General features: G+C 38.7%; 1 protein-coding gene across 1 annotated transcript; it reads left to right on the top strand.

Moving 5' to 3' along the window:
* The first annotated feature begins 2,037 nt into the window (after positions 1-2,037).
* On the top strand, positions 2,038-6,856 carry gmnc (geminin coiled-coil domain containing). The gene is made up of 5 exons (XM_002934040.5): positions 2,038-2,560; positions 3,386-3,560; positions 3,862-3,947; positions 4,210-4,326; positions 5,480-6,856. The coding sequence occupies exons 1-5, from the start codon at positions 2,519-2,521 to the stop codon at positions 6,047-6,049; spliced, it is 990 nt and encodes a 329-aa protein (XP_002934086.2). The 5' UTR covers positions 2,038-2,518; the 3' UTR covers positions 6,050-6,856.
* The last annotated feature ends 20,881 nt before the right edge of the window (positions 6,857-27,737 follow it).

Genomic DNA, 27,737 nt, shown 5'->3' with positions numbered 1-27,737 from the left:
TGAATAAAGACAACTTTGCCGATCACTAGATATTGTTATTTAAATAAGCATTTGGGACCAGGGGTTTAAATGAACTGAAATCTGTTAATGCTCTGTTATTATTTTTGTTTTAAGCCTGCTTAATTAATGTTTGCTTGATTTACCTTTTTTATATTTGTATGAAACAAATCTTACAAAGTGTTATGAAATTATAAATTACTTATAGTAAGAGAAGAAAAGCAGTGTTCTCTAACAGTGCTGTGGGTGTTGTATCTTAATGAGCCCCTTAAAGTGTTCTTTAACTGGCTAGATCAGTCAGCCTCCAAATATGGTTGAGCTTTCTCTCCTCTAGGGATGGTTGGGTTGTAGTTCAACAACAGCTGGAGAGCCACAGGTTGCACCTACAGTCACGCATTGCAGGTATACAATCCTTTTGGACAGGTTGATAAATGCAGTAACTTGACCTGTTCCTTGAGCTGGCTGCAGACACAGCCAGTAAGTGAGGAAAAAGACAGCCTGGCATATGGAGATGTTCTTTTATTTCACCCAGGAGGACATGTTTTCCTTTTAACCCATTAGTGAGGTTCAATGGCTCATTAATAGGGCAAATCACACCCATTCTCTGGTTACAAACATATTTAATGCTTTCCTTGGCAATGCTAAATTATTACCCCAGAGAAATGTATTTGCAGAAGCTTCTTATTATTATATTAGGCTGTAAATTCCTGTCTGGACACGGCTCCCAATTACTCAAACAAATCTTCCATCTCCTCCAATCTATAACACTAAAGTGGCACAAACCAATCGATTTTTTTTTTCATATAAAATCAGGTAGCTTTATTATTGTGAAATAGGTAAGTCAAGCAAATATCAATTAAGCAGAATTAAAACAGAATTTAGTTTATTTAAACCCATGGTCCCAAATGCTTATTTAAATAACAATATCTAGTGATCGGCAAAGTTGTCTTTATTCAGCTCATGTATAGTTGTACTTGTGTTTAGCAAACAGTGACTACTGGAGCCTCGCACAATCCTCTGGCTTTATACCCCACTGATATCCCACTGAGCCCCCTCACTTTGCTCTTCTTACCTCCTGCCTTACAAGCTCATTAGAAAAATGACTCAATATCCAAATCAGCTCCCTAACCATATTCATAAGTGCTGATATTGCATTGCAATGTGATGTTTTTTTCAATCAATCACCATATGTGTATATTAAGAAAAAGGTAGAATACATCAACTTTTTAAATCCACTCCATGGGCTTGAAAGTATTTTCATCTAAAGTATTTTCTAAAATAAACTTGATTGTCTGACCCAATACACATGGGACTTGGTCCTTTGGTCTCCTAGGCAGAGGGAACTGGTGACAAGTAGAATGGGACCCCAATTAAAAAAAATAAAAGGCCAAAACAAATGCAACTGCATCTCTGATCCTTCCCAGCTACAGCACATTTGACATCCCTGTCATCACACTTTTACATCTCTGGGGTCCCCCTCTGCAATATGGCCCCTGACTGCAATACCCCCCCCCATATACCACCCTGATGGCAGCCCTGCTTGTGGCCCCTCGTACCCCAAGCCCCCCTGCTGTTATGGGGTTTACCTCCTCTATAGTTACATGATTGATTGTGGGGCTGTCTTCAAAAGAGAATGAAGTGCAATTACAAGTTCTTGAAGGGGGGACCCATTCATTTAGACTGCTTGGGCACCCAAGTGAACTTCCATAAGGCGCTGCTGGAGCCACAATAAACACTTTCTTATTTAACGATTGAAACTATTATAAATGCACAGCTGTATTTGAACTTATCCCAGTTTAGCACCTATGCTTTCCAGTCTCCAATCACGCACAGACCAACTCTTACCCCTGCACTCAAATTTTTGGCTTTTATTTATTGCATCCATATAGAGAATGTGGAACAGGTATTGCAGTATTATTACAGTGTATTACAGTATTATAACAGTGTATTTCAGTAGTATAAAAGTGTAATACAGTATTATAACAGTGTATGTCTGTATTATAACAGTATATTATAGTGTTATAACAGTGACATTGTAAGAATATTCCTAACACTGCTGGTAAACTCAAACTCTAGCTGCACACACTGCCTCCCACCTGTGCTACAATTCCCTGCTTTTGGTGTGGGGAGGGCAGAGGGAGTTTAAAATTGCTGTATTACAGACTCCATAATAAGTTTTCAACTGTTTATGTTGATCAAGATTTTTTTTTGCATGTGATAATTGACATAGATAAGAGCCTGTCCCACCCCATTGAACACTTTAGTTTTAATACAGAATAAACAAATGTGGGGTTGGGTGAGCAGAGCTAGATAAAAGCAGACTTTATTCTGTATGGTAATTTATTGGGAATGAATAGCTTTGATTTGGGCAGGCTGCTACCATCACCTATTTGACAGCTTGGCACCAAATCAGATTCGTGGTTTCCAGAGTCCTGGGGGAGTGGCCCAGCTCCCATAGATTAGGGCTGCTCTGGCTCAGCCCTCCCTCACTTCCCTTTAAATACTGCTCACAGAGGCTTCAATGAAAAGGTGCCTGCCAGGAACACATTCAAGCAACAAAATGGTAAGTGGCTCGTGTGCTCGTCCCTGTATTCAGGAATGGCTCTAGGCTGCCTTTTGCTTTCCAGAAGTGTGCTTCTTTATTCCCTGAGGTGTTGGATTTTGTATATTTAAAACATCCCCTACACAGTCTGTATTTCCCCACTGCTTGTATGAAGTACTTTGGCTCCTGTAGGATTTAATATTGGCTTGCACAGCAGCTGCAATGAAACTAAATGTAACTTTTGGTTTTTAAAGACACATTGCTGGACTTTGGGTGACTGCAAGCCCCTTTTGCTAATTTCCAAAACCTTTAGGTTGTGTTACCTGCTGGTTCATATGTACCTGTCTGCACTACCACCTGGAAAGTGGGGACTTGCAGTTGTCTTTCCTGGTCCTGTCCTGTGCTACAAAGCTGCTATTTCCAAGCTCTGCATAGTGTGAGAGTTATACCTGCACATAGGCTGAAAGGAGATTTAATTCTGGCACTTGGCATTGGCAGCTAGATAGGTCAGTGGCTGCTGCTTGTACTTCTGCCTGCACTTGGCGCGCTCCTGCCTCCTTCAAGTTGTAATAATGAATGGGTCAGTGTAGAAGAGAGGGGCAGAATGCTGAGTGTCTGCTGGAAATCTTGGCATCTAGAGGAATCTCAGTAGTTGGGTGCAAGTCCATTGCCAGCTGATTTGGATTCCCATTCACAATGTTGAACAGGACAATGCTCAGTGAATAGTGGGAGTCGAACAAGAGAGAATGGAGCGCTACCTCCCCGAAGTCTCTTTGCTTTTGCTCAGACACACAAGGATCTATGTGACCATATCTAACAAGTGCTCCGTTTATGTTGATTTTTCAGAACACCATTCTGACTTGCCAAGACCAGTACTTTGCAGGGGGTCAGGGTTATGACTGCCCATACTTTTCCTCAACGTCAGCCTCCACTGTTGATGTTTCCAAGGAGACTTGGGTCTCTCTCTGGGCTTCTGGTCTCCTGGACAACAGATCAAGCAGCCATGCCCCACACACTCAAGGTAAGTCACCTCTCCCCCAAGTAAAAATTAATTCCAGATAAGAAAATTAGATAAGGGGTGGCAGATGATGGAATAGTTTTGCTCTCTGTTAATTTTTCACATTAAGACTTTTTTATACTGTACTTTCATTGTTTTTTTATAATTGTGTTTACCTTTATTTAATATACTGACATGAAATATCAGATTAATTTAGAGTAAATGAACTGTTTATTTAAGCCTTGCCCACACTGTTCTTTCACTGTATGTTGTTCTACTTTGGGTTTGCTTAAGTCATTAAACCTGGACCTGTCTCTCCTTATAGAGCAAATTTATAACATGGGGAACTCACTCCAAGAAGATTATCTGTTTGGTGACCAACTATCTACCCAGATATTCGCCAATAAGCAGGTAAATATGTTTAAATATTAAAAACCAGAAAACTGTACATAGGAGGGGTAATCTAGGGGTGTCCAAAACATAACCCAGCCAGCATCCTTCACTCTCAATCCCAATTACTTTGAACACTGACTCTGTAATGATCTTGGGGGGGGGCATTCTAATTATGTATAGTACTAAAGGCTCAGATGAGGTATACAGAGATCACAGTGGGACGTTCATAAGTTTATCCAACGTATTTCCAGCCACACTAAGTTCATTTCTTTCCCCACAGCTCCAGGATACCCTACTGCAAAGGGAAGAGGAGCTGGCCAGACTTCATGAAGAGAATAACAAACTGAAGGAATACCTGAACTCTGCCTTTGTAAAAGCCTTAGAGGAAAAGACCAAGGTGTGTACTACAAGCCTGATCAGCTTCCCCATCTGAGATAGTATAAGCACTAATCTTTCATTGAGTGAAAGGGGAACATTATCTGCAATGGGTTTATCTACAGCAAACACAGCAATTAATTATCTAGTAGGTAAATTAGCAGTACTAATCTATCCCACTATGATAGCGATCTGCCCAGATAAGAAGGGCTTCTAGATATATCACACGTGCTGGAGAGGCTTCCCTGTATGCTGAATTAATTGCTGCTAAACTGTTCCCTTTTAGGAGCAAGTGCTTTAATCAGGGCGGTGCAAAGTGGAAAGTAGCCCAGGGTGAGCACTCTGACTCTCACTCACTTTAGCAATTCAATAGGCTCTATTGTTTGCTGCATTGTGTGCTTGCAAATTGCACCTGTACCTGGCCTAGATCCCCTGCAGCGCTAAACACTCGTCAGCACTCCAGCAAAAGAAGTTTCATTGTCAGAGTGCTGGAATGCCAAACACTGTAATCCATTCCTGCTACAGGTTCTTACTGCAGAAATCAATGGCTGAAAGGGCAGGCAAAAGATTTGTGCTGGTTCTATTGTAAGAGGCATCATTTGAAGCAGATGGGATTTTGTACTTAAGAGGCAGTTCACCTTTCAAACATTTTTTTCTTCAGTTCAGACAGTCAAGAAGGGATCATTCTTTTGTTTAGTTGCTTCCTATGTATTATTTGTTGCTGTTTTAAGTATTATTATCGTCCCTATGCCGTTACCCCGGTAGCTGATCAGTAAACCAGCCTGCCCACTGTCTGAACTTTTACAATTTGCTCCATTAGTTCAAACATTTCTCAGCAGCATCAGAGATATGCCAGCAACTAATCAACTGACTTCAGTAACATTCAGGGCTACTCTTGGAAAACAGGAAAAGGTGAAAAATCAACCTTTTAAGATTTTTAAACAAAAGTGGTCACAAATAATCCATGAAAATCATCATCATGAAAAAAGTCATTTAGTAGAACTTGTTCACCTACAACTCCCAGCATTCTCCCACAGCCTTAGGATGTCACTGGCAGTTGTAGTTGGAGGTTCCCAGAATGATTATATTTGGATTGAACCAATGGGAGTGGAAGCAGATCTAGTAATATATCGGAATGAAGCTGATTCTAATGTATGGAAATCTTTGTTTTACAGAAATTACTGTGCCAGAATGGGCAGTCTCCCTTCTGCACCAATTCCAAGAGGAAGATGCCATTCAGCAACAATGCTACTTCTGGGAGTGAGGCCAAGAAGGCCAGAAGGAATCTGTATGAGGAACTCACTGCCTGTGAAGCCCAGTCCAGCCCAGTTGTAGAGAAGTGGGTTCTCCAAACCCTAGGACTAAAAGATGTCAATACAATTGATGATTCAGCGTCAGCTAACTACAGTGCCATGTCTTTCCAGCCAGGGCAAGATTCTCCCTCCTCTGGCTACAGTACTGCCTGCCTGACCCCTGGCCACAGCCAAGCTGCCACCTCTTGTAGCCTCTCTCCTTCTCAATGCAGCTCTGCATCACTGCCAGAAAGTGAGTCTGCCAGCCCATTATCTTCTCCTACCTACTACACCCCTGATGTGGCTCCAAACAAGACAGAGGTGGCTTTCTCCACATCTCTGCACCCCCACTGCAATGTGAAGACCCACAGCTTCCCCCAGGGCCAGGCATTTGTGCGCAGGGATGCACAGGATGGCTGGAAGTTCACTTGGGTGCCCAAGCAGTCTGAATGAATGGGGCGCCCACCCCCAAGAACTTGTAATTGCACTTCGTTCTCTTCTGAAGAGAGCCCCATAATCAGTGGTGTAACAATAGAGGGGACAGACCCTGTTACCGGGGGACCCCAGAGGTACAGGGAGCTTGTAAGGGGGGTAGCAGGTGACCCATGATTTTGTTTATGTCACCCGTGGTTCTATGCAGGGGATTCCTAATTCCCTTACGGACTCAAGTAACCTTTGAGGATACAGACCTGTATCTCAGCACTGCCCACCCCATCCATTTAACTCACTGCTGGATAAGCAGCTGGGCAGCTCCAAGACTTATCAAGGACTTTTCCTTTGTTTACAAGACATTGTATTTGACTTTATTTTATTTTTTCCATGAAAAAGAATGTAGGATGTACAAACAGTATTTTTTCTGTTGGGATATATGTACAGCCCTACTTGTGGTATAGTTGCATAAAGATCCACTGTAATTTTCTGCCTGAGAAATTCAGTATATTGTCACTGCCTTATTCTCTGTGGTATATTTCCCCCACGGATCGCCATTCTACCTATAAACTCCATGTGATATTTGTGTATTTATCAGTTATTCAGGGAGATGAACTAGAAGTTAATTTATAACTCATCACTGCCTTGTACTCTATGCAAGTACATTTCACGCAGATTGACTCTCACTTACTCCTCTCTGGTTTCAGCAATGGGACCGCACAGGAATGGGTTAATCACATTGTGCTAAAGGACAACTCCATATGCCTTAACATCTCTCAGTTTTTTGTTGTTTTCACTGGAATGTGAATAAAACTGGAAATGTAACTTGTTCTGCAATCTTTTTTTCTCTGCTTTTGCAAACTGCTAAAAAAATTCAGTGCCACTGCCCTGGGAGCTCCCATCATGCCATTGCCCCCCTGCCCTAGACAGCCAAATGGTGTTCCTCTGTGTACACAGTGCCACAGGCTCATGGGCCAGTATATTGGCCCTTGGTAGTTTAGAATTTTTTAGATCATATACCTACTTGGTTCAGAAGGGTTAAATCCTTTTGCAGCAAAAAGTGTTTCCTTATGAAACAATAGGATTTGTGCTTAGTCTCTTGTTAGTTGCCATTTTGACTGTAGCCCAGACAGAGGGGGGTCACTAGAACTATTGTGATTGACAGATCACACACAGGGGCCAGGGACAATGGAGCCACCATACTGACTGTATTAGGCATGATGAGAAGAGTAGGGCCTAAAATGGCATGACTTTATGCTTCTGTGCTAATGATAGCAGTACACTGGGATTTTATTTTATACCATGTTGGGGGGACTAAGGTCTGGAAGTTCACAGTGTTTGCTGCATGGCCGCTACGTGTGAACAGAGAGATTGAAATCAGAAGTGCGCACTTACTTACACTAAAAAGTATTCAACAATCTTGTCTCAACAAGAATCATTAACACTAGTGTTGGCTAATTTGCAGATAAATATTATGAAATGGAAAGAAAAATATATAAAGTAATATTGCAATATAAATATTTTCTGTGTAATACATACCTGTGTTCCACCCAATACACAATTTAAAAAAATTAAAAACACAAACAGAAGTTTATAGAGTTGTAGTTGAATAACCTAATGTAAACCAACCATGTAAATGATAAATAAATATAGTGTCAAACCTGGTCTGTGGTTCATGGTGTGGCCACATATAATGATAGATAAGGTTGCAAAAACTCTAAGATCCAGTGAAAAAGGTGCCCTCCACAATCCTGCTCTCCCATAAGCCTCATCAACCAATTTGCTGCAAAAGCAGCTTTTTTAAGGGTTTGATATTAACATTTTTATTCAATAAATGTGATAGTATATTTAGAAAACCGCTTTGTGAAGTTTGCAGTATCAAAGCACTGACCTAGTTAAGGGAATAGCACAGTTTTGGCCCCTAGGGGCCCAGTTTATTATGCTATAAGACATATGCCACATATATATTTAAAAGCTTGCTTGCAGAAGCACTATAACATTACTCACTTGTATTATTTCCTATAGATCAGTCTGCCCTGCATGCTGTAAGTAGTTTGCCTTCTCATGATTATAATAATAATGTTACTGAGGTAATACAGTGCCTTTTTAAGCAGTTTGTCTGATCAGATGCTATTCTACAGCAGCTTTTCTTTCACTAATATGAATTGTAGAGTTGTAGCTGCACAGTATCTTCACATTGGCATCCTTCAGTATCTCACTTTGACCCCTAAAATTGCTTAATGTAACTTCTATTCAGACACAAATGAAGCCTGGGACTTTTTGTGGCATACAGAACAGCAATTAGATTACACAAGCAGCTATAAGGATGACTGGGAACATGGCCTCTCGCTATCAGATTGCAAGGACAGGATGGTCTCCCATGGGGAGGAACAGGTTCTGTGGGTTACTGCAGTGCAGTGCTGGTCTATTGTTAGTCACTGAACAATTTAGGGACATTCTACTTTATGATAAAAATTATGCTGTAAGAATATATATATATATCTATATATATATATATATATATATATATATATAATATATGGTATAATATTATGGACAGGCGGGTGTGGTGTCTTGAATGAGGTTAAATGTGTCATTGATACAATTAAATGACCTCACAGAGTGTATTTGTGGCCTTTAAAGTGAAAGATTACATTTATTATCACTAGGTCAGTTGGAGCACACACATTTAGGGAGGTGAGGCAGATACCAGCACATGGCACTTCTATCTGACAAGCAAATCCTGTCCAGTTAGGTTCAGCCTCCCTTTAAAAGCCTAGAAACTGCCTTCTGCCAAGTTTCTTCCTGTGGTTTCTTGCAAACAGTGAGCATACTGGCATTCTGTTTGTGACATGCCAGTGAACTGCAAGATCTGCAAAGGGAATCCTTAATTGGCCTTTTTTTCTTTTGGAAAAATTGAATAAGTGCTAATATTGCTAACAAATGCATCATTTGGGGCACAGGCCATTCTTTCATTATGATAAGTAACCCCATAATGCCCTACCTTACATGAAACCCTTATACATGGTATTCCATTTACTATATCTTTAGAGCTTGTTGTGAGCAAACCATGAAGGGTCAGTATGTTATCAGTAATAGCTTCCTTGCTGCTTAATCTTTTCAGATGTCAAATTGCTATTCTTTATTTAAAGGTAAAATTCCAAGCAAAACTGCCCTTTCTATATCTCCTCTCCTGTCTCCCTCTCAAGAACTAGAACTGAGTGAATCCACTCCTCTAGGGAACTCTTTAGGTCTTTTTGCTGGTTACTACAGAGCAAGTGAGAGGAATATTGTGAAAAATGCCTTCGGCAGCTAAGGAAAGCACAGTGAGCATCTGCCCCACTCTTCAGTCACAGACTTTGTGATAAGTGTGGTGCTTCACAATAACGCATATAACAAATTTTATTCATAAATCGAGAAAATGGCAAATACAGTAAAGTGACCAAGTTTTAATTTACAGGAACTTTTAATGGAATGTCTTGTGGTTTTTGGACTCCATTGGCCTAGCTGTACTTATGGTACAGACAATTTAGACTTTAATTTTACATATTCATATAAATGTCCTCCTAGGGCTTTCACTTTAAGAAGCCCTTAAGGAAACCTACTTTGCAATTAACGTTCCAACACTTAACCTGGTTCAGGTACTTTGATCTCATTACAGTTGTATCACGTCCACTCTGTTACACTAAATCAACAGGTGTTTGCAGAAGTGTTATACATACATACATACATATATATATATTTATGTATCTTCAACCTTAATGTAACCCCCACACACACAATTCATATTTCAAAACTATTTCCAAATGCACATTCTTTCTATACAGTATCTTAATCCACCTTTACTGTAACATTCAGTTTTCTGCTGCAGTATGTATCCAAGACTGGGCTTTTCCAGAGTTGCATTTGGTGACAGTGGATAAATGTTTAGAATATGCTAATATCTTTAGTATAGCTGTATTAAGCAGAACACTGGGCCCTTTCCACTGCAGAATGGCTTTGTATCACTGAGTATTTCTTTTTAACTTAATTTTTGGTTCATTCATTTCCATGGACGGTTAAGGCAGGTGTGTTACAGATTTGTCCTGTTGTTCACAGAGCTCTGTGTACCTTTAGCAGTTGGTCATTTTTTCAAGAACCTTTTTGTTGGTACCTGTAAAGCAACTGACCCTTAGCTCAGTATCTACACATGTTTATCCCCTAGGCAAAATAAAGGTCTGCTGGCTGCGGTGCAGGTCTGACCACTAGATCTTGTCAGGAAGGCCATTTAGGACTATAGAGGCAAACTAGAATGGATTATTCACATCAGATTGTAGCATGGTGTAAAGAATGCTGGGCTACCAGCCATGTCAAACCCATTAAATGACAACATGGTATTGTTCTGAAAAGAAGACTGACCATCATGGTTTTTAAATAGTAAAATATTGTTGATATTGTGGTTACAAACGTACCTGGACCATAATTACCCTTATGTGCAGACACCATTGCATTTGTTTTCCTTTGCAAAATCAGTGCAATGAGCAGTGTCCCCTTGAGTATATTGTGGAAATGATGTCCATGTTACCTTCCATAGAAAATTCTAATGGAGAAATATTACCAAAAAGTTGTTACAGGAAAAAATATGTGAATGCAAACAAACTTTTTGGAATTTTTAAAAAATGTCTTCATTCTACTTATGGGGCACCATTCATTTCATTGGGAAAAAGACTGTATTATTTATGACAGATGCACAATTTGTGGCACTCCATACAGTATGTATGTTACATGCTACATGTTTATTTTTATTACACCATCATATATAATAATAAATATAAATACAAAGTTCACAAATAAATGAGTGCGTTGCTTTTTACAACATCTAGGAAAAGGTTATTCAACCCTTAACTAAAGCATCCAATGGTCTACAGACTATCCTCGATACAAGTGATAGGCTTGGCTGCATGAGATGAAGTGAGGAAAAAACCTCCATTATTAATATGAAACTAATTCAAGAGAAACTCATAGCATAGGAAGGTTTAAAGAAACCTTTACAAAAATTAGTTTAAATATAATCCAGCCCTCCGGCCTGTATTTTTAGTATATGGTGATAATGTCCCCAGACTGTTGGCTAACACTGCCCTAGTGAATGTCAGACAATACACAGCAAATCCTTTTCACCCAGGACGCTCAACCTGCAGTACCAGTGTCAGGATATCCTGTCAGTCACACAAAGCAAACAATATATACACACAGCTGCTTGTGACAAGTTTATCCAGCTCTGCACTTTATTAGATGCTGGCATTTCAAACCATTCAGGGTTCAAGTCTACTTAAGACCATTGAAAAAGAGAAGCATTACAACTGTTGTTGAAAAAATGGAAGTGGAAAACATGAACTAAATAGAATTGCTGCTGAATTGCACCTGTCAATTGTTTTTTGGTCCAGAGCCAATGAAATTGTTGGTATGGGAAGCAACGGAAATGAATGCTACATATGTAGCTACTATAAGCTTTGTTTGAGGGGTGGTCCCACCTGGAAGTGTGCAGTGAATGACAGCAAGGCTGGGGTAGGGTAAATACAATGTCATTGAGGAAAAACAGGGCATTTCCCTGCCCCCTAGTGGTTGCTCATTGCAGAGAGCAGGTACTTTATATGAGGTATTCCTTATATCTCAGTCCTGGTTGCCTTTTCTTATTCAATTATATCACGTACCACATACAAACAGGATGATGTCAAAATGAGTTGGTTTTAGAGCTTTGGAAAGAATATATGCAGTAGTTGCTTTACCTTCCATGCTTTATCATATCATCTCCTACTTTGGACCTTATAGGACAAGCAGTCTCATAGCCTCTGCATTATGATATCCAGCTATAATCAGTTCAAGTAATTACAGGGACTTTGTACGTATTTCTGTCTTGTGGCATAATACCTATATGAGAAAATGGGAAAGAAAATGCCTTCCCAGTTCTCAGGTTTCTTAATGAATTGTTTTCTGTCTGATTATGATCAGAAGAGAAACCTTAATCCCTATATAAGGCCATACATTTGAGATACATCGAAAGGTAAAGTTCATTTACAAATGTTAGATGCAGTAATGGACATAGCATTGCACTTATTTAAAAGACAAACATCAAGCACTTGCATTTTCTTGGTCTCACCTACAGTACCAATACAGACCATTAAGCTGGTTGTGCCTACTTTGGTGCATGTGGCATATGCCCATCTTTCTCCTGTGTAAGGGGGTCCTGTACATAACACCTGCATTGATCATGAGGTAGGTACTGGCCTAAAGGCACTTAATGCTCTGATGCTGGAATTCAGGAAAGGAATGTTTCAATGTGGTTCAAAAGCATGGTAATTTTTGCTGTTTCTTTGCTCTTTGCACTCTTCAGTCCTTTTACCATTCATTCAGTTTGTCTAGCTCTACAGGAAGCAATGGAGCCATCATTCATCTCCCTTTTGTTGCAGCACACGTGGCACAAGGACAGACTCATACCTAGCAGTCGGCGCGTGCCTTCAAATTCCATCACCTTTTCACCTGCGCTGACTTTTGACTGTAAAATAGTTGCTATTGTGCCCGAGTGCCTAACAGTTTTTTCCACCGCAATTGGCCAGTTTTAGCTCTTGCATCTCATTGCTTGATTAATGATGTTTTGCCCCAGGTCAGAAAAACGTGTTCAACCATCAAAGGCGTAACTGACAAATTTGCGACCATAAGAAAGTGACTTGATTTATATCAGCACGTATTAGAGTGACATATTTAACAGATCATTTGTAGCATGGTAATGGTTTGTGTATTTATGGACATGATATCCTTCCTACCCTTGACTCTCCAGCTACTGTTGAATATAAAATCCTCCCATTAATTAGTAGTATGATGGTAACTGTGTTCTTCTTACCGCCTCTTTAGGGCATCACCATGTGCAAGCAACAACCATAGAGAAACAGGATGAAATAAAAAGGCCTTCTAAGTGTATTTTTGACTGCAATCACCTTTATTTAAAGGGGTGGTTAATGTTCATGTTAACTTTAGTTAGTTATAGAATGGCCTATTCTTAGGGGCACATTTACAAAGGCACGAATGCTCGAGCGTTCATGCGAACGCTCCGAGCGTATTTTCGCCGATTTTTTCGGGTTTCCGGACGACTTTTTCATACGCCGCACAACTTTTTCGGACGTTTGCACGAAAAAATCGGAAAGGTTTTACCACTGTTTACAATTGTTCGGTACGAAAATTTCATGACTTTCGGATCGCCAATACGATATTTTCGTGACTAATACGATTTTTTCGTAAGCATTTTCGTGATATTTGCGATCTTCAGAAATTTTTGTTTCCAATCCGATTTTTTCCCATTCGTGATTCGGATTCGTGGATTAGTAAATGTGCCCCTTAGTCTCATGTTTTCAATTGGTTTTCATTTTTTGTTTTTTATAGTTTTTTAATTATTTGCCTTTCTCTTCTTACTCTTTCCAGCTTCCAAATGGGGGTCACTGACCTTAGCAGCCAAAAATCTATTGCTTTGTAAGACTACTGTTTTATTGTTATTGTTCATTGTATTACTTATCTATCTGTTTAGGCCCTCCTCTATTTATATTTTTGTCTCTCTTTCAAACCACTGTCTGGTTGCTAGGTTAAATTGAACCCTAGCAAGCAAAATAGATTCTGAAATTCCAACTGGAGAGCTGCTGAACAAAAAGTTAAATAATTCAAAAACTGCAAATAATACAAAATAAAGACCAATTGCAAATCATCTCAGAATAGCATTCTCTACATTATAATAACAGTCAATTTGAAGGTGAACTTGAGTGCAATATGGGGAAACCATGTTTGACAAAGGTAGTTTTTAGGAAATCCGTGTGCCTTAATGCACAAAGTAAAGAAGCTTGCAGAGATTTTTACTAATTTTGTTCCTCTAATATGAAAGAATAACTCAATGACCTTTGGTTGTTGGGAGTGAGAGATAGGGGGCAGTGTAGCATGTCTTGGTTTAAGTGCAGAAGACTATTCCAAAGCATAGCATTCCATTTTAGTGACATTGCATAATAAAATCAAACTCTGGGTTGTTTTTGTATCATATATTTTTATTCTGTCAACGTAGGAAAACACATTCATTTTATTATGAGTCCTGTAAAACTGCGTTGAATAGTCTATTCTGTGTGTGTGTTAGCATGATTAGCCAGTGAGGATTATTTTATTAGTCTCATTAGCAAGGCAGGCATTCACTTCAGTTCTGAAAGGCAGTTGCTAGCAGGGGGCTGGACCCTACAAGCAGACATTGGCTAGTGCTAAAGAAAGTATATTGGTGCCAGAAGGTCTGTCTACTGGGCAGCATTAGCAATGCTTTGTTATATGGCAAAAATAGTTATGTTTAGCCAAGTTCTTTTGTTCAATATACTCTAAATATCTGACATGTCACAGAGAATATGTAGTTGTTTCTGCTTGGTACATCAGGGCTCAGGATCACTAGGCACAATAAATGCACACAGAATTGTGCCAGTTTAAATGTCATACCCAGGGAATGTGGCCCTACTACTGATAGCAACATGTCCATGTGGGAAAGGACATTGCATTTTGTGTACAAAAAAACCATGCTGAATTGCACTTTTTTTGCCCTTTGAACTATATTAGTAAATGAGCTCTGTTGCTCTATATGTATACAAAGCACTCAGTATCTTAGTTGCATCTTCTGAATCCGTCACTGAAATTTGAATAGTATTTGTGCAGGAGGGGGTTTATCAGCAATATATACACAGGTATGGGATCCGTTATTCAGAAACCCATTATTCAGAAAGCTCTGAATAGCAGGAAGGCCAACTCCCATAGAGTCCATTGTATGCAAAATAATTAATTTTTTTTTTAACAATTTTCTTTCTCTCTGTAATAATAAGAAAGTAGCTTGTACTTGATCCTAAGATACAAATAATCTTTATTAGAGAGAGGAGGATTGATCAATGCGCATTCCCTGGTCCCCTGTTTCATAAGTAATTTAGTATCTATGCTAGTGCATGTATTTCTAAAAAATGGGTTTTTAGTTACAAAATGACGATCTTTATTAGAGGCAACACAATCCTTTGGGGTTTCTTTTGGGGTTTAAATGATATTTTAGTAAGGTTAAAGTATGGGGATACAAATTACAGAAAGACCCCATATGCAGAAAACTTGGGTCCCGAGCATTCTGGATAACAGGTTCCATATCTGAATTTATACTGTAGAAAAGTACAATACATTTGGAGATTTTTTTTTTTTTAATATTGTTATCATTGTTACAGAAAACATTCTGAAATGAGACAAAAATAAATCATAGAATAAAAAATGAAAAACTTGAGAATGCCAAAGGACAGTCATATCAATATAATGTGCAGTAACGAATTGTGCAATAAACTGATGCTACATAAAATGATGTTGAGCGCTGCAAATGTGTTGATGCTGTTTAGGTTTGCTCTTCCCTTTTTGTTTTAAATTTCTTGGGAACAGGCTTGCTGAGGATTATGGGATCTGTAGTCCCCTTTATATTGCCCCCTTTTTATTTTTATTTACACTTTATATACACTTACAAGTGTTATTGTTTGTAATCTCCTTTCTGAGGATCATGGGACTTGTATGCCTTTAAATAAAATACTTTTCTTTCATTTAAAGAGTTAAAGTAACACCAAAATGAAATTGTATACAAGTAATTACTTTTATACACTTTCATTTTTTGGTGTTACTGTTCCTTTAAAGTACAGCAGTGGTAATAAGCACTCTACCAGTTCTGCTAATTGTGCCGACCTTAGTTGTATGGCCTCGAGCACTGACTTCCTACAAATTATTGGTACACATCATTATTAGTGGCTTCATTAGCCATAAATGATTGGCTTTTAATAAGGTGGTAAGTACATGTTAGTAGGTTTTTTTGGGGGGGAGAGATTTCATGATTTTATTATAAAATAAAATAATCAAAAATTATTTTTGTGCAATAGGAATTTCCCCCTGACAATAATGAGAAATAACTGTCTGCCATTCTAGGCATTCTGATCAAATTCTCCCAAAAAAAAGCCGGCTGTGCAGACTTCCCATGTTGTACTTAAACTAGATAGATAGGTCCAGTTAGTTCATAAAAAAGACATAATACATAAATAGCATCATTGTCTTATTATTGTAATATGTCATTAGTATTACAGAAAACAATATACTACAATCTTGTGTTCAATTTAAAACTGTAATTAATCTGCATTCCTGCTGTTCACCTTACATAGCTGATCTGAGTAGAATGAATCGGAAACCAAACTGGTATTTTAAATTATAATAAGCACTGAACATTCATGATTCATTTAATAAATTGTAATGATCTTCTTTTAGTGAAACAGTTTCAGATCCTTCTAAAAGCAAACTGTTGACAGATCTTGTGTGCGTGTTTGTAGCCATTGACTGCCAGCAGTGGTACCTCAGTCTCATCCTTCAATGCTATTGTATTGTCCTTACATCAAACAATGGGTGTGGGCTGCCTGGGCTTCTCCTATTGTGCTCTGGCCAAGGTACTGAAACAAGAGAAACCCCTGCATTCATTCACAGCACTTAGTTGTTGAGGATGAACACTGCACTTTATTTATCTGAAATTAACTTTTTTTTGTTTAGATTTATTTTGTAATTTATTGTAGACTTTGACTTTTTAATCATTTGTTCAACTGCCTAAAAAAGAACAGAGAGGCTTGGGAGAGGTGCATATAGTCCATTTATAAAGGGATACATGCATGAAGACCAAAGCTCCAAGCTGATGTTATAACTAATTAAAAAAAGCTCATACTGGTGTTTGTGTTTTAGAAGCATTTCCAATTGTTATTCTGCTGGATGCAGAAGCAGAATTTACTCAAATAAATCCACAAATTAGCTTAATGAAGTCAGTGTGCATCTCAACAGAAGCTGCTGAATGTGTGTTATTGACAGGAGGCCGAAGCATTGTGTCTAGGCCTCATAATTACCCGTATGCCAGGGTGGGTAGCATAATTTCCATGGAAAGGTGACTCTGTAAACAAGACTGTGTCTGATTTAGGACAGGACTGCCTTTTGATGTCCCAGTGCTGTCTTTAGCAGTGGGCTCTACCACAGACACATAAACACTTCTATTCGAACACGGTTCCGCGTCTGACTTTAATGTGCAAGAACAAGGCCCCTGCTACCACCCAGTCTTTAAAAATCATTGTTTTTCAACAAACTAAATGTTTACATCTGCCTAAGGCCAACTGGAAAAACAAAAAACCCTTCAAGACTTCCAAACAAAGATAAAGACGCCACAACCCCACATACAAGCCAATGCATAAGAACAGTCTAGACATGTCTTTTTAGGCCCTGCGTTGGCTTAGACTGTCCACAACATGGCTAATTAGCTCAAAAGGTAAACCCTCCAGCTACTTCTTATATCATTATAAAACCCCCTTCATCATAGTAATAGTTTATTAATGGGCATAACAAATAGCTGCGGCTAGTGAAGGGGCCTGGATAATACAGAGATAGTGAGCCAAGTGTGGGAGGGGAGGGGCTAGTGTCATGCTGGTGCACCTGCATTGTTTACACTATTTGCTCCAGAGGACCTGTGAAAAGAATTCCTACACGCTGCCATTTGCTGTTTTAAAACTAGTAGAAAGCCCTTCAACTGATAAAACAACCCTTAAGTAGGTCTGGAACAGTTAAGAAAATGTCTGGATCATAAACTGCATGTTTTAGGGCAGAATTTTAATACAGAAGCAGAACACAGATGACATAAAGTGACTGTAAAGGTGCACGGTTTAATTCACCTACATCCGTCACTGCAAAGCATCGCGAGCAAACCTATAACAACACATAAGCAGATTAAGCTCAGCTGTTATTTGTATCTAGTAACACTTGCTAAAAAGTGGTGCCCCTTTAAACTACATTTGGTTTCCACAAATTAGCCTAAATACAGCATCCAAGATGGAAAACGCAATCAGACAATTCTTTTTTGGAGTTTATATAGCAAGTAACTTACTTGCTTCCAATAATCAGAAAACCACTAGCTCAAGCCAGACACCAATGCGGCAAAAGTTTTGTTTAAGCTAATGTGTTCATAGGTGTATCTGTGCCTTGTAAGAGGCTCTATATAAAGAGTCTACATATCCACTGAAGTACCTTATTTATTCCAGGACACATTATTTATATTTTAATAAATAAGAGTGCCAAGATTACTAGGAAGAATCCAAAGAATTACATTGCTAAAGTGAATCCGTAGCTGTTAATGGGCCGTTCTTAAGATACATTTGGATTTTGTTGTACTGTACCTTGTCATCCTGAATCATCCTGAGTACTTTTTACTCAGTACTGATCTGTAAGCACTGTACATAGCTAAAGCTCAGTAACCAATCAGCAATTAGCGCTGATGATTCTACTATAAGGGAAGCAAAGCTATGGCTGACTGCACTGACACAAATCTACAGTTAGTAACTAAATTCCTATGTTTTATGGTTCTATCTTAGCATCATTCAGTATATAAGGTTTTGGGGGGTTCTTACATTTTCCTTAGGTACACCAGGGAAAGGTATAGCTACTTGTCCTTTATAGCCTAAAAGTCTAAGCCTAGTTAATGGAAACACTTTGACACAGATACCTTAGTAACAATGTAATCCAGATATTTCTGGAATATATGTGCATATGAAACAGGCATATATCAAATTCAAAGAACTGAATTAAATGTGTTAGTATGACTTATAGGGTGAATATCACTTTCAAGTAATCTGCCCAAGAACTGCAGTACTTGGCAAAATGTCTTACATGTATTATCTCAACAATGCGTCTTTAAGAGTTTTGGTTATATAAACCCCATTGTGACAAAATGATCCGCATTGGCAAAGCATTAATCTTGTTGGCAGCCAGTGCAAATCAGTAGGGATGCCCAGTATATTTATGCCCAGTACATTAATACTGGAGGGGTTTACTTGAGAGCAAAGTTCCCCATTAAAATTGTACATCTTTACCTCTCACACTGGGATAATGAGATCTTTTTCAATATAAGTGTGTCATTGCATTGACAGTTATTAAAAACTTTAGCTTGCGGCACTCAGTATGACATGAAATACTGTAGCCTTTGGCAATGACATACAGACGCCTGCATTAAGCCAAGGTGTACTCATCTGCATTCATTATCATGCACACTTCACACACTGATGAAAATGTAGGCACCTGCCCAGAATTAGGATTTGAATGGTTTCTGTTTAAACAGAAGCCCTAATTACAGGACTAGGTGTCACCTCTTAATGTCATTATTGTACTTGATTAATGAGTCCCCCCACCCCATGTCATGTGATGTTGAAAGTTTTATTTCCCTTGGCAAAGTAGGTTTCAAAAGGCCAGATTCTGTACTGCATTTTTAAGAAGTGCAACAATATTTTACTCTTATCCAGTGCAATAATGCTTCTCAGTAATGAAATAGCTTGGAGTCACTATGTAGGTAAATAAAGTACACACAGGTCATATGTAGAAAATAATATCTGCTGTCATAAACAGCCATTACAAAGGTGGCAGAGGGGCTAGAATTGCTGCCTTGCAACATAGGGGTCTTAGGCTTTATTTCAGCCAGGGCACCCTCTCCAAGCAGTTTGTCTCAGTGGGTTTGCCTCCAAGCTCCAAAGATATACAGGCAGGTTCCTGATAATATTGGCCATAATGTGCAAATTATAGGGTCGTTACACTGTAAGCTCCACTGGGACAGGGAAAAATAATCTCTGCAAAGCGCTGGGCAATATGTCAGCTCTGTTTAATTAAAAGATAATAAATATTTCAATAGAAAGGTTGTTGACTTTTTTCTCAATTTTAAAAATAGAATTATTTGCATAAAATAGACTCTATAAGAGATAGCCTTCCCATAATTCAGAGCTTTTTAAGGGATCCCATATCTGCAATATACACTGTATATCCTTAATCTGGATTCATTTCTTTTGATAAGGAAACAATGACATGACAGTGGTGTAATACGCACAGTAACACACAGTGATACAAAATATAAGGTGTATCCTAACTGCTTACAACATACAGCAGGTACAGGTGAAACAGGGAATGAATATATGCCAGTTGTGTGTTTTTTATCCTTAACCAACACTGGTTCCAGACTGAGTAGTGGATAAAGTATAGGTAGTTTTAAATACGTTCCAGTGTGTAAATAGTACCCATAGCTATAGCAGTACAGAAAAACAGGACATTCTTTAGTTATGGCTGTATTTAAAGCTGGGTATGTATGGTATAACCCAGTTGTTATTCTGTCTGCTAAAATGTGGCTGCAAGTATGAAGCACTAAATTGCACTGGTCCATTTAATTAGCTATAAGACTGCGCAACTAGATCACAAAAGAGGCCAATGCTGCATGGTCAGCTGATGATCACATACATGAACAAGACATGATCTAAATGTGTGAAGAGTGAATAGCTGTAAAGACCAGTAATCTTGGCAGAAAAATGTTCTTCCTATTCTGTCCTTAGTAGCTACAATTTAGTTTAGTAGTGACACTACAGAACTGTTATTGCAGACACATTTTTGAGCATTAACCATTTATCCTTTCCTCGTGAGCAATGCATTTAAAGCATTGAAGAAGCTCAAACAGTAAGATAGCAGCTACAATCTCTTAAGAACTACAAGATGTCAGGGAATTAAGCACTAGGGATTACTGACACCTTATCGTTGTCTCTATTATCCCACACTAAACACTCTGATACAAGTCTCAACTTGTCTGTGTGGCAGTAAGAACATTGCCAAGGTCTAGTGCAGGCTAGAAAGACATGCAACTCTACAAAGAACTTCTTATTAAAGTTAGTCCACAGCATAAGATATACGATAGAGCCATCAACATCCTGTAAATTACATCCTTATAATACAAGAGCCCTAAATATCCTGTAAATTATATCCTTATAAATTGTGCTTAGTGATGTCATCAGTTATAATCGCTGCTTGGAGCGATGTGTGTGTGTGTGTGTGTGTTTCTGTACGTTAACTAAATTTTATTTGAGGTGAGTTTAGCAGGGTTCTTAGATCAAGTTTTAAAAAATACCCTAGAATTATTACCTTTGCCATGCTAAGCTTGCTTACTTCTGTTACTCTGATAACTAATCCTGTTAGCTACCCCCAATCCTGCAGTAATATTGCAAGTGCCTTTCAGAAAGGGTTTTAAAGTTCTTTCTTAAAATAATAGGTCTGCCAAATAGCATGTCAAGAACTGCCAATGTGTGAACTATAGGAAAGATACATAACCATTTGATTGCACTTTCTGCACAAAAATGTTAATATAACTTATTAAAAAAACTTATTAAATTGGTCTCCCTACCTGTACTATAAAGGGTGTATTTATTAGAACAAGTGCAAAAATCAAAATCATATTTATTCCCTTTCATCTGAGCAATATCTCCTTGAATTCCGGCATATCTGCATTGAATTAATGTCTAAGGAATAAGGAAATGTCTGATCACTGTGTAGCCACTAGGGGGCAGACTTAGTAAAATGTGTGTTTGTGTAGTTTTCGTGTTTTTTTCTACCACAGCGAAAAAAATTATGGACGCAAAAATATGTGCTTACAAACAAAAGAAAAGCACAAAAACCTAAATAAAGATTGCTATAATTTGCCTAGGACAACTTAAACTCACTTCTACATGATCTCAACAGCTTTCAGATGTGTTTTTACTTTCAGATTTGTTGTAGTTTTGACGCCTAATAAATGGTGAAAACAGTTTTTTGTTCTTGCAAAATGATTCATGAAAAAAAGAAATACAAACATTACTAAATGCCCCCTTTGCTGTGCTGTTCTGCCGATTCATAGGGAGAATGTTTATGGCTGGATAAACAACTATACAAGAAATAATCTTATAACAGTGAGTTCGGCCACACATGGGACAGGTTTAGGCACATCAGTCTGATTTCATTCAAGACTGTGGGGCAGATTTCTTAAAATGTGAGATTAGGGCTCGCCACATTCCAATGGGATTTGTAGAAGTGTATTTATTTAATAGTGAATGCTCATTGATAAATACGCTGCTAAAAATCCCACAGAAAGTTCTAATCTCACATTTTGGTAAATCTGCCCCATAGAAGTGTGTTTATCACTAGGTGAAAGTTAGAGTTCGCAATTCAATAAATACACTTCTAAAAATCATAGGAATGTATGGAAAGTGGCTGATTTTTTTTCTTTGGAGAGATCTAAGCTCACATTTTGATAAATCTGGCTTTAAGGGGCACATTTACTTACTCACGAACGGGCCGAATGCGTCCGATTGCGTTTTTTTCGTAATGATCGGTATTTAGCGATTTTTCGGAAAATTGTCGCGACTTTTTCGTTGCTATTCCGAATGTTGCGCAAAATCTGTCAATTTTTTCGTAGCGTTACAACTTGCGCGAAAAGTCGCGACTTTTTCGTAGCCTTCGCGCCGAGTACGAAAGATTCGGATTCATTCAAGCTTCAGTATGGTGACTTTCCTTGGGCCAGGTTGGAGTTGCAGAGTGCCATTGAGCCCTATGGGAGACTTTCCTTGGGCCAGGTTGGAGTTGCAGAGTGCCATTGAGCCCTATGGGAGACTTTCCTTGGGCCGGGTTGGAGCTGCAGAGTGCCATTGAGCCCTATGGGAGACTTTCCTTGGGCCAGGTTGGAGCTGCAGAGTGCCATTGAGCCCTATGGGAGACTTTCCTTGGGCCAGGTTGGAGCTGCAGAGTGCCATTGAGCCCTATGGGAGACTTTCCTTGGGCCAGGTTGGAGCTGCAGAGTGCCATTGAGCCCTATGGGAGACTTTCCTTGGGCCAGGTTGGAGCTGCAGAGTGCCATTGAGCCCTATGGGAGACTTTCCTTGGGCCAGGTTGGAGCTGCAGGGTGCCATTGAGTCCTATGGGAGACTTTCCTTGGGCCAGGTTGGAGCTGCAGGGTGCCATTGAGTCCTATGGGAGGCTTCCAAAATCATGCTAAGTCTGAAAATTTCGGCCGCCTCTTACGAGCTCTCAATACGAAAAAGTCGCGACAAGATACGAGCGCATCGTAATGGCTATGAAAAACTCGCATTTTTTCGCGCAAATTGTATTGGTAACGAAAAAGTCGCGACAATTTCCGAAAAGTCGTAAAGGCGCCGAAAAAATCGCAAAACATACGAAAAAGTCGCAAAATGTTCGTTTTCCAATCGGAATTTTTCCAATTCAGATTCGGATTCGTGGGTTAGTAAATGTGCCCCTTAGTGTTAAAAAATGAGTAAGGCGGTCCCTAAAACATAGAGATTGCTGACTTTGCCAATTCCTGGTTTGCTTGTAATGACCCAACAACATGCCATTTACTATATAGTTTGGTTAGTAAAGGGTTGCCACCTGTCCATTTTCTGTAGGGCTGTCCAGGTCAAAACTGCCTGCTGGGTTTTCCCAATTAGGAAAACCAGGCAGAACTTCCCAAGATTGACACAGTGATTGGCCATTTGCCAAACACCGCATCACTGCCCTACCCCATGATGTCACACGCCCCCTCATTGCCCTGAGTTCCTACACGGCAAAGCTGGCAACCCTAGTTAGAAATGACCTCATTAAAGGAAACACTTTGCCTATACTTTGCTATTTCCTATTTCTCAGTTTATTTCTCTTTATTATTATATACATTTATCCTCAGAGAGGATATGATGATGCTTCCGCTCTCCTCTATGTCATGTTCATCTCTGGTCACAGTACAAAGGTTTGCGCCAAAAGCAGGTCTTCGCGGATTGCCTCGTATGAACTGTTTAGTACTTTGTAGTTACCTCTAGCCATTAACTAAAGCAGATAACATGGCTTTCTGAAAAAAGATTTTGTAATATCATGTAGCATTACATTTTTGCTCATTAGGTATTTACTGCACAAAAATTTGTGCCATTTCATACTATAATAAGACTTAAAAGTATTTTTTTACTGTCAAGGTGCATAGTTTAGCATTCCCTTATAATTAACCTGTCACTCTGTGTGACCTGACCCTTCAATGCGCCTGTGGCTGATGGCTCTCTGCAGGGGGCAAACAACTCTTGCATTGCATTGGTAGGGATATGTGCGCAAGACAAACTTGTCTCTGGTTGCACGTCTTCATAAGCTCCGAACAATAGCTTGTTACTATATCTGACCTGTTCCAGGGCACGTGTCTTCTGTTTGCCTGCTTGTACAACCTTACAGCAGTTGTGCCATCATTGTTATGTAAAGGAAACAATGCCCATAAAATGGGAGGCATACGCTCCATGTATTGTGATAGGTACTGATTTTTTTTCAAATAGGGAACTCTCTAAACTTTCACCCATTGATAAATACACCTTTAAAAACCCAGTAGGAATAGAATGTGGGGGAATTTAACTGTGTGGTGAGCTCTAATATCAAAATTCAACATTATTATTCCTGTAGATCAGAATGAGACTATGGGGCAGATTTATTAAGGTGTACAATTAGAGCTCACTACAGTAAAATTCTGCCACTTTCTAGTAATTCCTGGATGATGATGAGCTCTAATTTTCACCAATTTATAAATATGCCTTTAAACATCCCATAGAAAGGAAGAGAGTGATGGAATTTCACTGTGGTAAACTTTATTTTCACACTTTGATACATTGATGCCTTTCTCTTGTTAGAAACAACACTGAATCATTGTACTATTGGCATTGTGCATACTGTATGTACACAGTGAGTAAGAAGTACTGAGTTTGTGTAGCTACTCCTGAAGCATCTTGGGCTCTTACTATGTTCCCTAAATTACAGTTTGTCAGGGCTCCAGCAGGCTGGATATTAAGGCAAATGCTAGAGGGACTGTTGTAAGTTGCAATAAGCAGGAGATTTTGGGGGGCTGTTGGTCAGTGAACTTGAATTGCCAGAATATATTTTGAATGTCAGTTGAGGCATGGCCTGCCCTACTTATTTGACCTTTCTCTGGAGATTACAGTACTGGGAGGCATAAAATAACCTAATTAGTGTGGGATTCATTTTAAATGTTTAACTGGAAACAAGGATATTTTAATTTCCATGTTTAACTGAAAAACATGAGATTTGTTTTGGAATTGACAGCTGAAAAGGAGACTGTCTGCACAAGGCAATTAATGAGTCCCATTCCCTACTGACAGTTACTGTACAGTGATTGACAGGAACATCACACACCGTTTAACTATCGGAGCTAAATCTTAATCTGTCCTGACTTGACAAAAGCCCAGGAGAGTATCTTTGGTGCAGTCATGTGTTGCATCTGCTATAACTGGGCCTGAACTAGTTGTGGGGTGTCATTGTGTTCTAGCAGGCCCTAAGGTGGAAATGTAAGAAGCAATGTTACCAGACAAAATCTGGGGAATGCAAAGCAAAATAATGCAAAAAAATCATATCTTGGCACTTATTTTGTGTTTTCTCTGGTTTGCTTTGCATTGCCCTTTGCATTTTTTTAACTAGAAAACCCTTGGCAAGGGAATTTAGACCTGCTCATGCATGAGCAATTATCTGACATTTCATACATTTCTATACATTTATGCTTTATATGTTATTGCAGTTGGTCACCCAGCCATATATTGTGCCCATCCATCTGTGGACCCAAACTATCTCCTTCCTGATCCGTATCTCCTTGGTGCTCATTCAGATATCTTTTGGGTAGGGTAGAGAATACTACTGGCTGATTTCACTATGTGACTATGAATGTTATATGTAGACAACAATATTCCAACAGATAACGTTTAGACACAACTGATTCAACACACTGAGCAAATCAGTGATGAATATGCCCGCCAGTCAATCTGCTCATAATCAGCCAGCCTTATACTCAAGGTTGTGTCCTCATATTAAAATATTAAATGTTAATTCTGCATTGCCATACAGTATGTAGAAGAATGATATGGGTTACTAAACCTGGACAAACTTTGTGCCTTTTACTACATTACCCTATAAGTCAATCTGTAGCAGCATTTTTATGGGTTGTGGATTATTTAACATTTTTCCGCAGTGACCAGTGCCAAGCCTTGGACTTACTGCCCCTCTTCCTTCCCACCTTAGTAATAATTTCCCCCACTGCCCTGCTAACCCACGCTACACAAGGGGCAGGGGTGGAAAGGGAGCAGTGACCTGGATGGTAAGGAAGTTCAGAAGGGTTGGAACTCTGGGTAGGCAAAGAGAACAGGTATGTGCCTTGTGACGCCCTCCCCCCCACCCACTGTTGTAGCTTAGGCACGTGCCTATTATGCTTACCCCTAATTTGGGGTAATTTTGGCCCATGACAGTGTTACCGCTAGCTGGATTCAACTCACTAGCCTATGCAACCTAGAATTTAACAGAATGTGAGAATGAATGGTGAATAGGTGGGTGTCTTATTGGACAGAAAAAGCCATAAAATGATCATGACAATAATTCTAAAGATAACACAAAACATGGTAAAAATAAGTTTTCATTTATTAATGAACAGGAAACTGATAGTTAATCGTCATATATGCACTAATAAAAATTGCTGTTTTATTTTTAGTTAATAGAAATATATCCCTTACACATTTCATTCTGGAGTTAAAACCAAAGATCTCTTGTTAAAGGGAAACTGAGAGTTAAGGGTTCACATGTTAACCAAACATATGGGACACTGTAAACATGTTTGTTGTTTAATAACTGTATCCCCAAAAGCAGAAATGCTACAAACCTACTGCATACTCCTTTTTCTAATGACAGTGCCCAGTCCAGCAGTGGGCATTAGTGACAGACTGACACATAGTGCCACCTTGTGGACAAAACTGATACATGCACAGAATATTTGCACTATTCCCCAACCAGAATTTTCACTAATGATAAGGGAGGAACAATTCCACTATTTTGAAGAATTAACCTCTTACTGAAGTGGCTTTTATATATAGTAGCACACTGTTGTTATACATTTTAAATATATTTCATTCATTTGTTATAATTAAAAATATCTACTATTAAAAACACAAGCAGGTTCATGAGGGAAAAAAAGTTCCAACAACATTGCATGCCATACATTGCAGATAAACTGCACAGTCAATGTACCAGGTTTCTCCAGCATATATATATATATATATATCTATAACTACATATCTTTTATGGTCTTTGATTAAATATTAAAGAAAACAATTGTTTAACACTAAAGGGCACATTTAACATTTCAAAAATCCAAAACCTCTAACATTTCAAAGCAAACGAAGGATCTTTCAGGGAAGGGACATCTGTCATTGACTTCTACATGATCATTGGCAGATTTTGCGAATTGTCAGATTTGTATTTTTAGCCATTTTGTTGCAAGGTAAATCTCAAAAAGTCGGGACTTTTTTTTAGGGCTAAAGAATCCGTACTGAAAAAAAAATCCGAGCATTAGTAAATGTGAGATTTCTTTTTGTTCAATCATAGCACTGAAAAATTGTACTCAAATAATTAAATTTTTAATTATCTAGAAGTGTAAAAACTACAAAAAACCCAAATACAAAACTACACCATATAAAAGCTGTCACGGTCATGTAGAAGTCAATGGGAGCTCTCCTAGACAAGTTGTAACAATCTTTATTTATAGTGTGGTTTTGGAGGTTATAGGGATTTTTTTTCTATTTGTAAGCCCACAAAGATTCTTATGAAAATGAGGATTCAAGGTTTTCGTACTCTTATTTGTATTTGTTCCATGTTTCTATCGATTTGTGTTTTTTATGTTTGAATATTTTAAGTAATTCAGCATTCTTGCTTTTTTAATTTAATAGAAAAGTAGAAAAATCCAAGAAAATTACACAAATATTAATTTTGATAAATCCGCCTCTAAAAT

Source organism: Xenopus tropicalis, chromosome 5 (assembly GCF_000004195.4).
Source record: "Xenopus tropicalis strain Nigerian chromosome 5, UCB_Xtro_10.0, whole genome shotgun sequence".
Lineage (NCBI taxonomy): Eukaryota > Metazoa > Chordata > Amphibia > Anura > Pipidae > Xenopus > Xenopus tropicalis.
The sequence above is the reverse complement of the archived record's forward strand: the minus strand, read 5'-3'. Positions and strand labels throughout refer to the sequence as shown.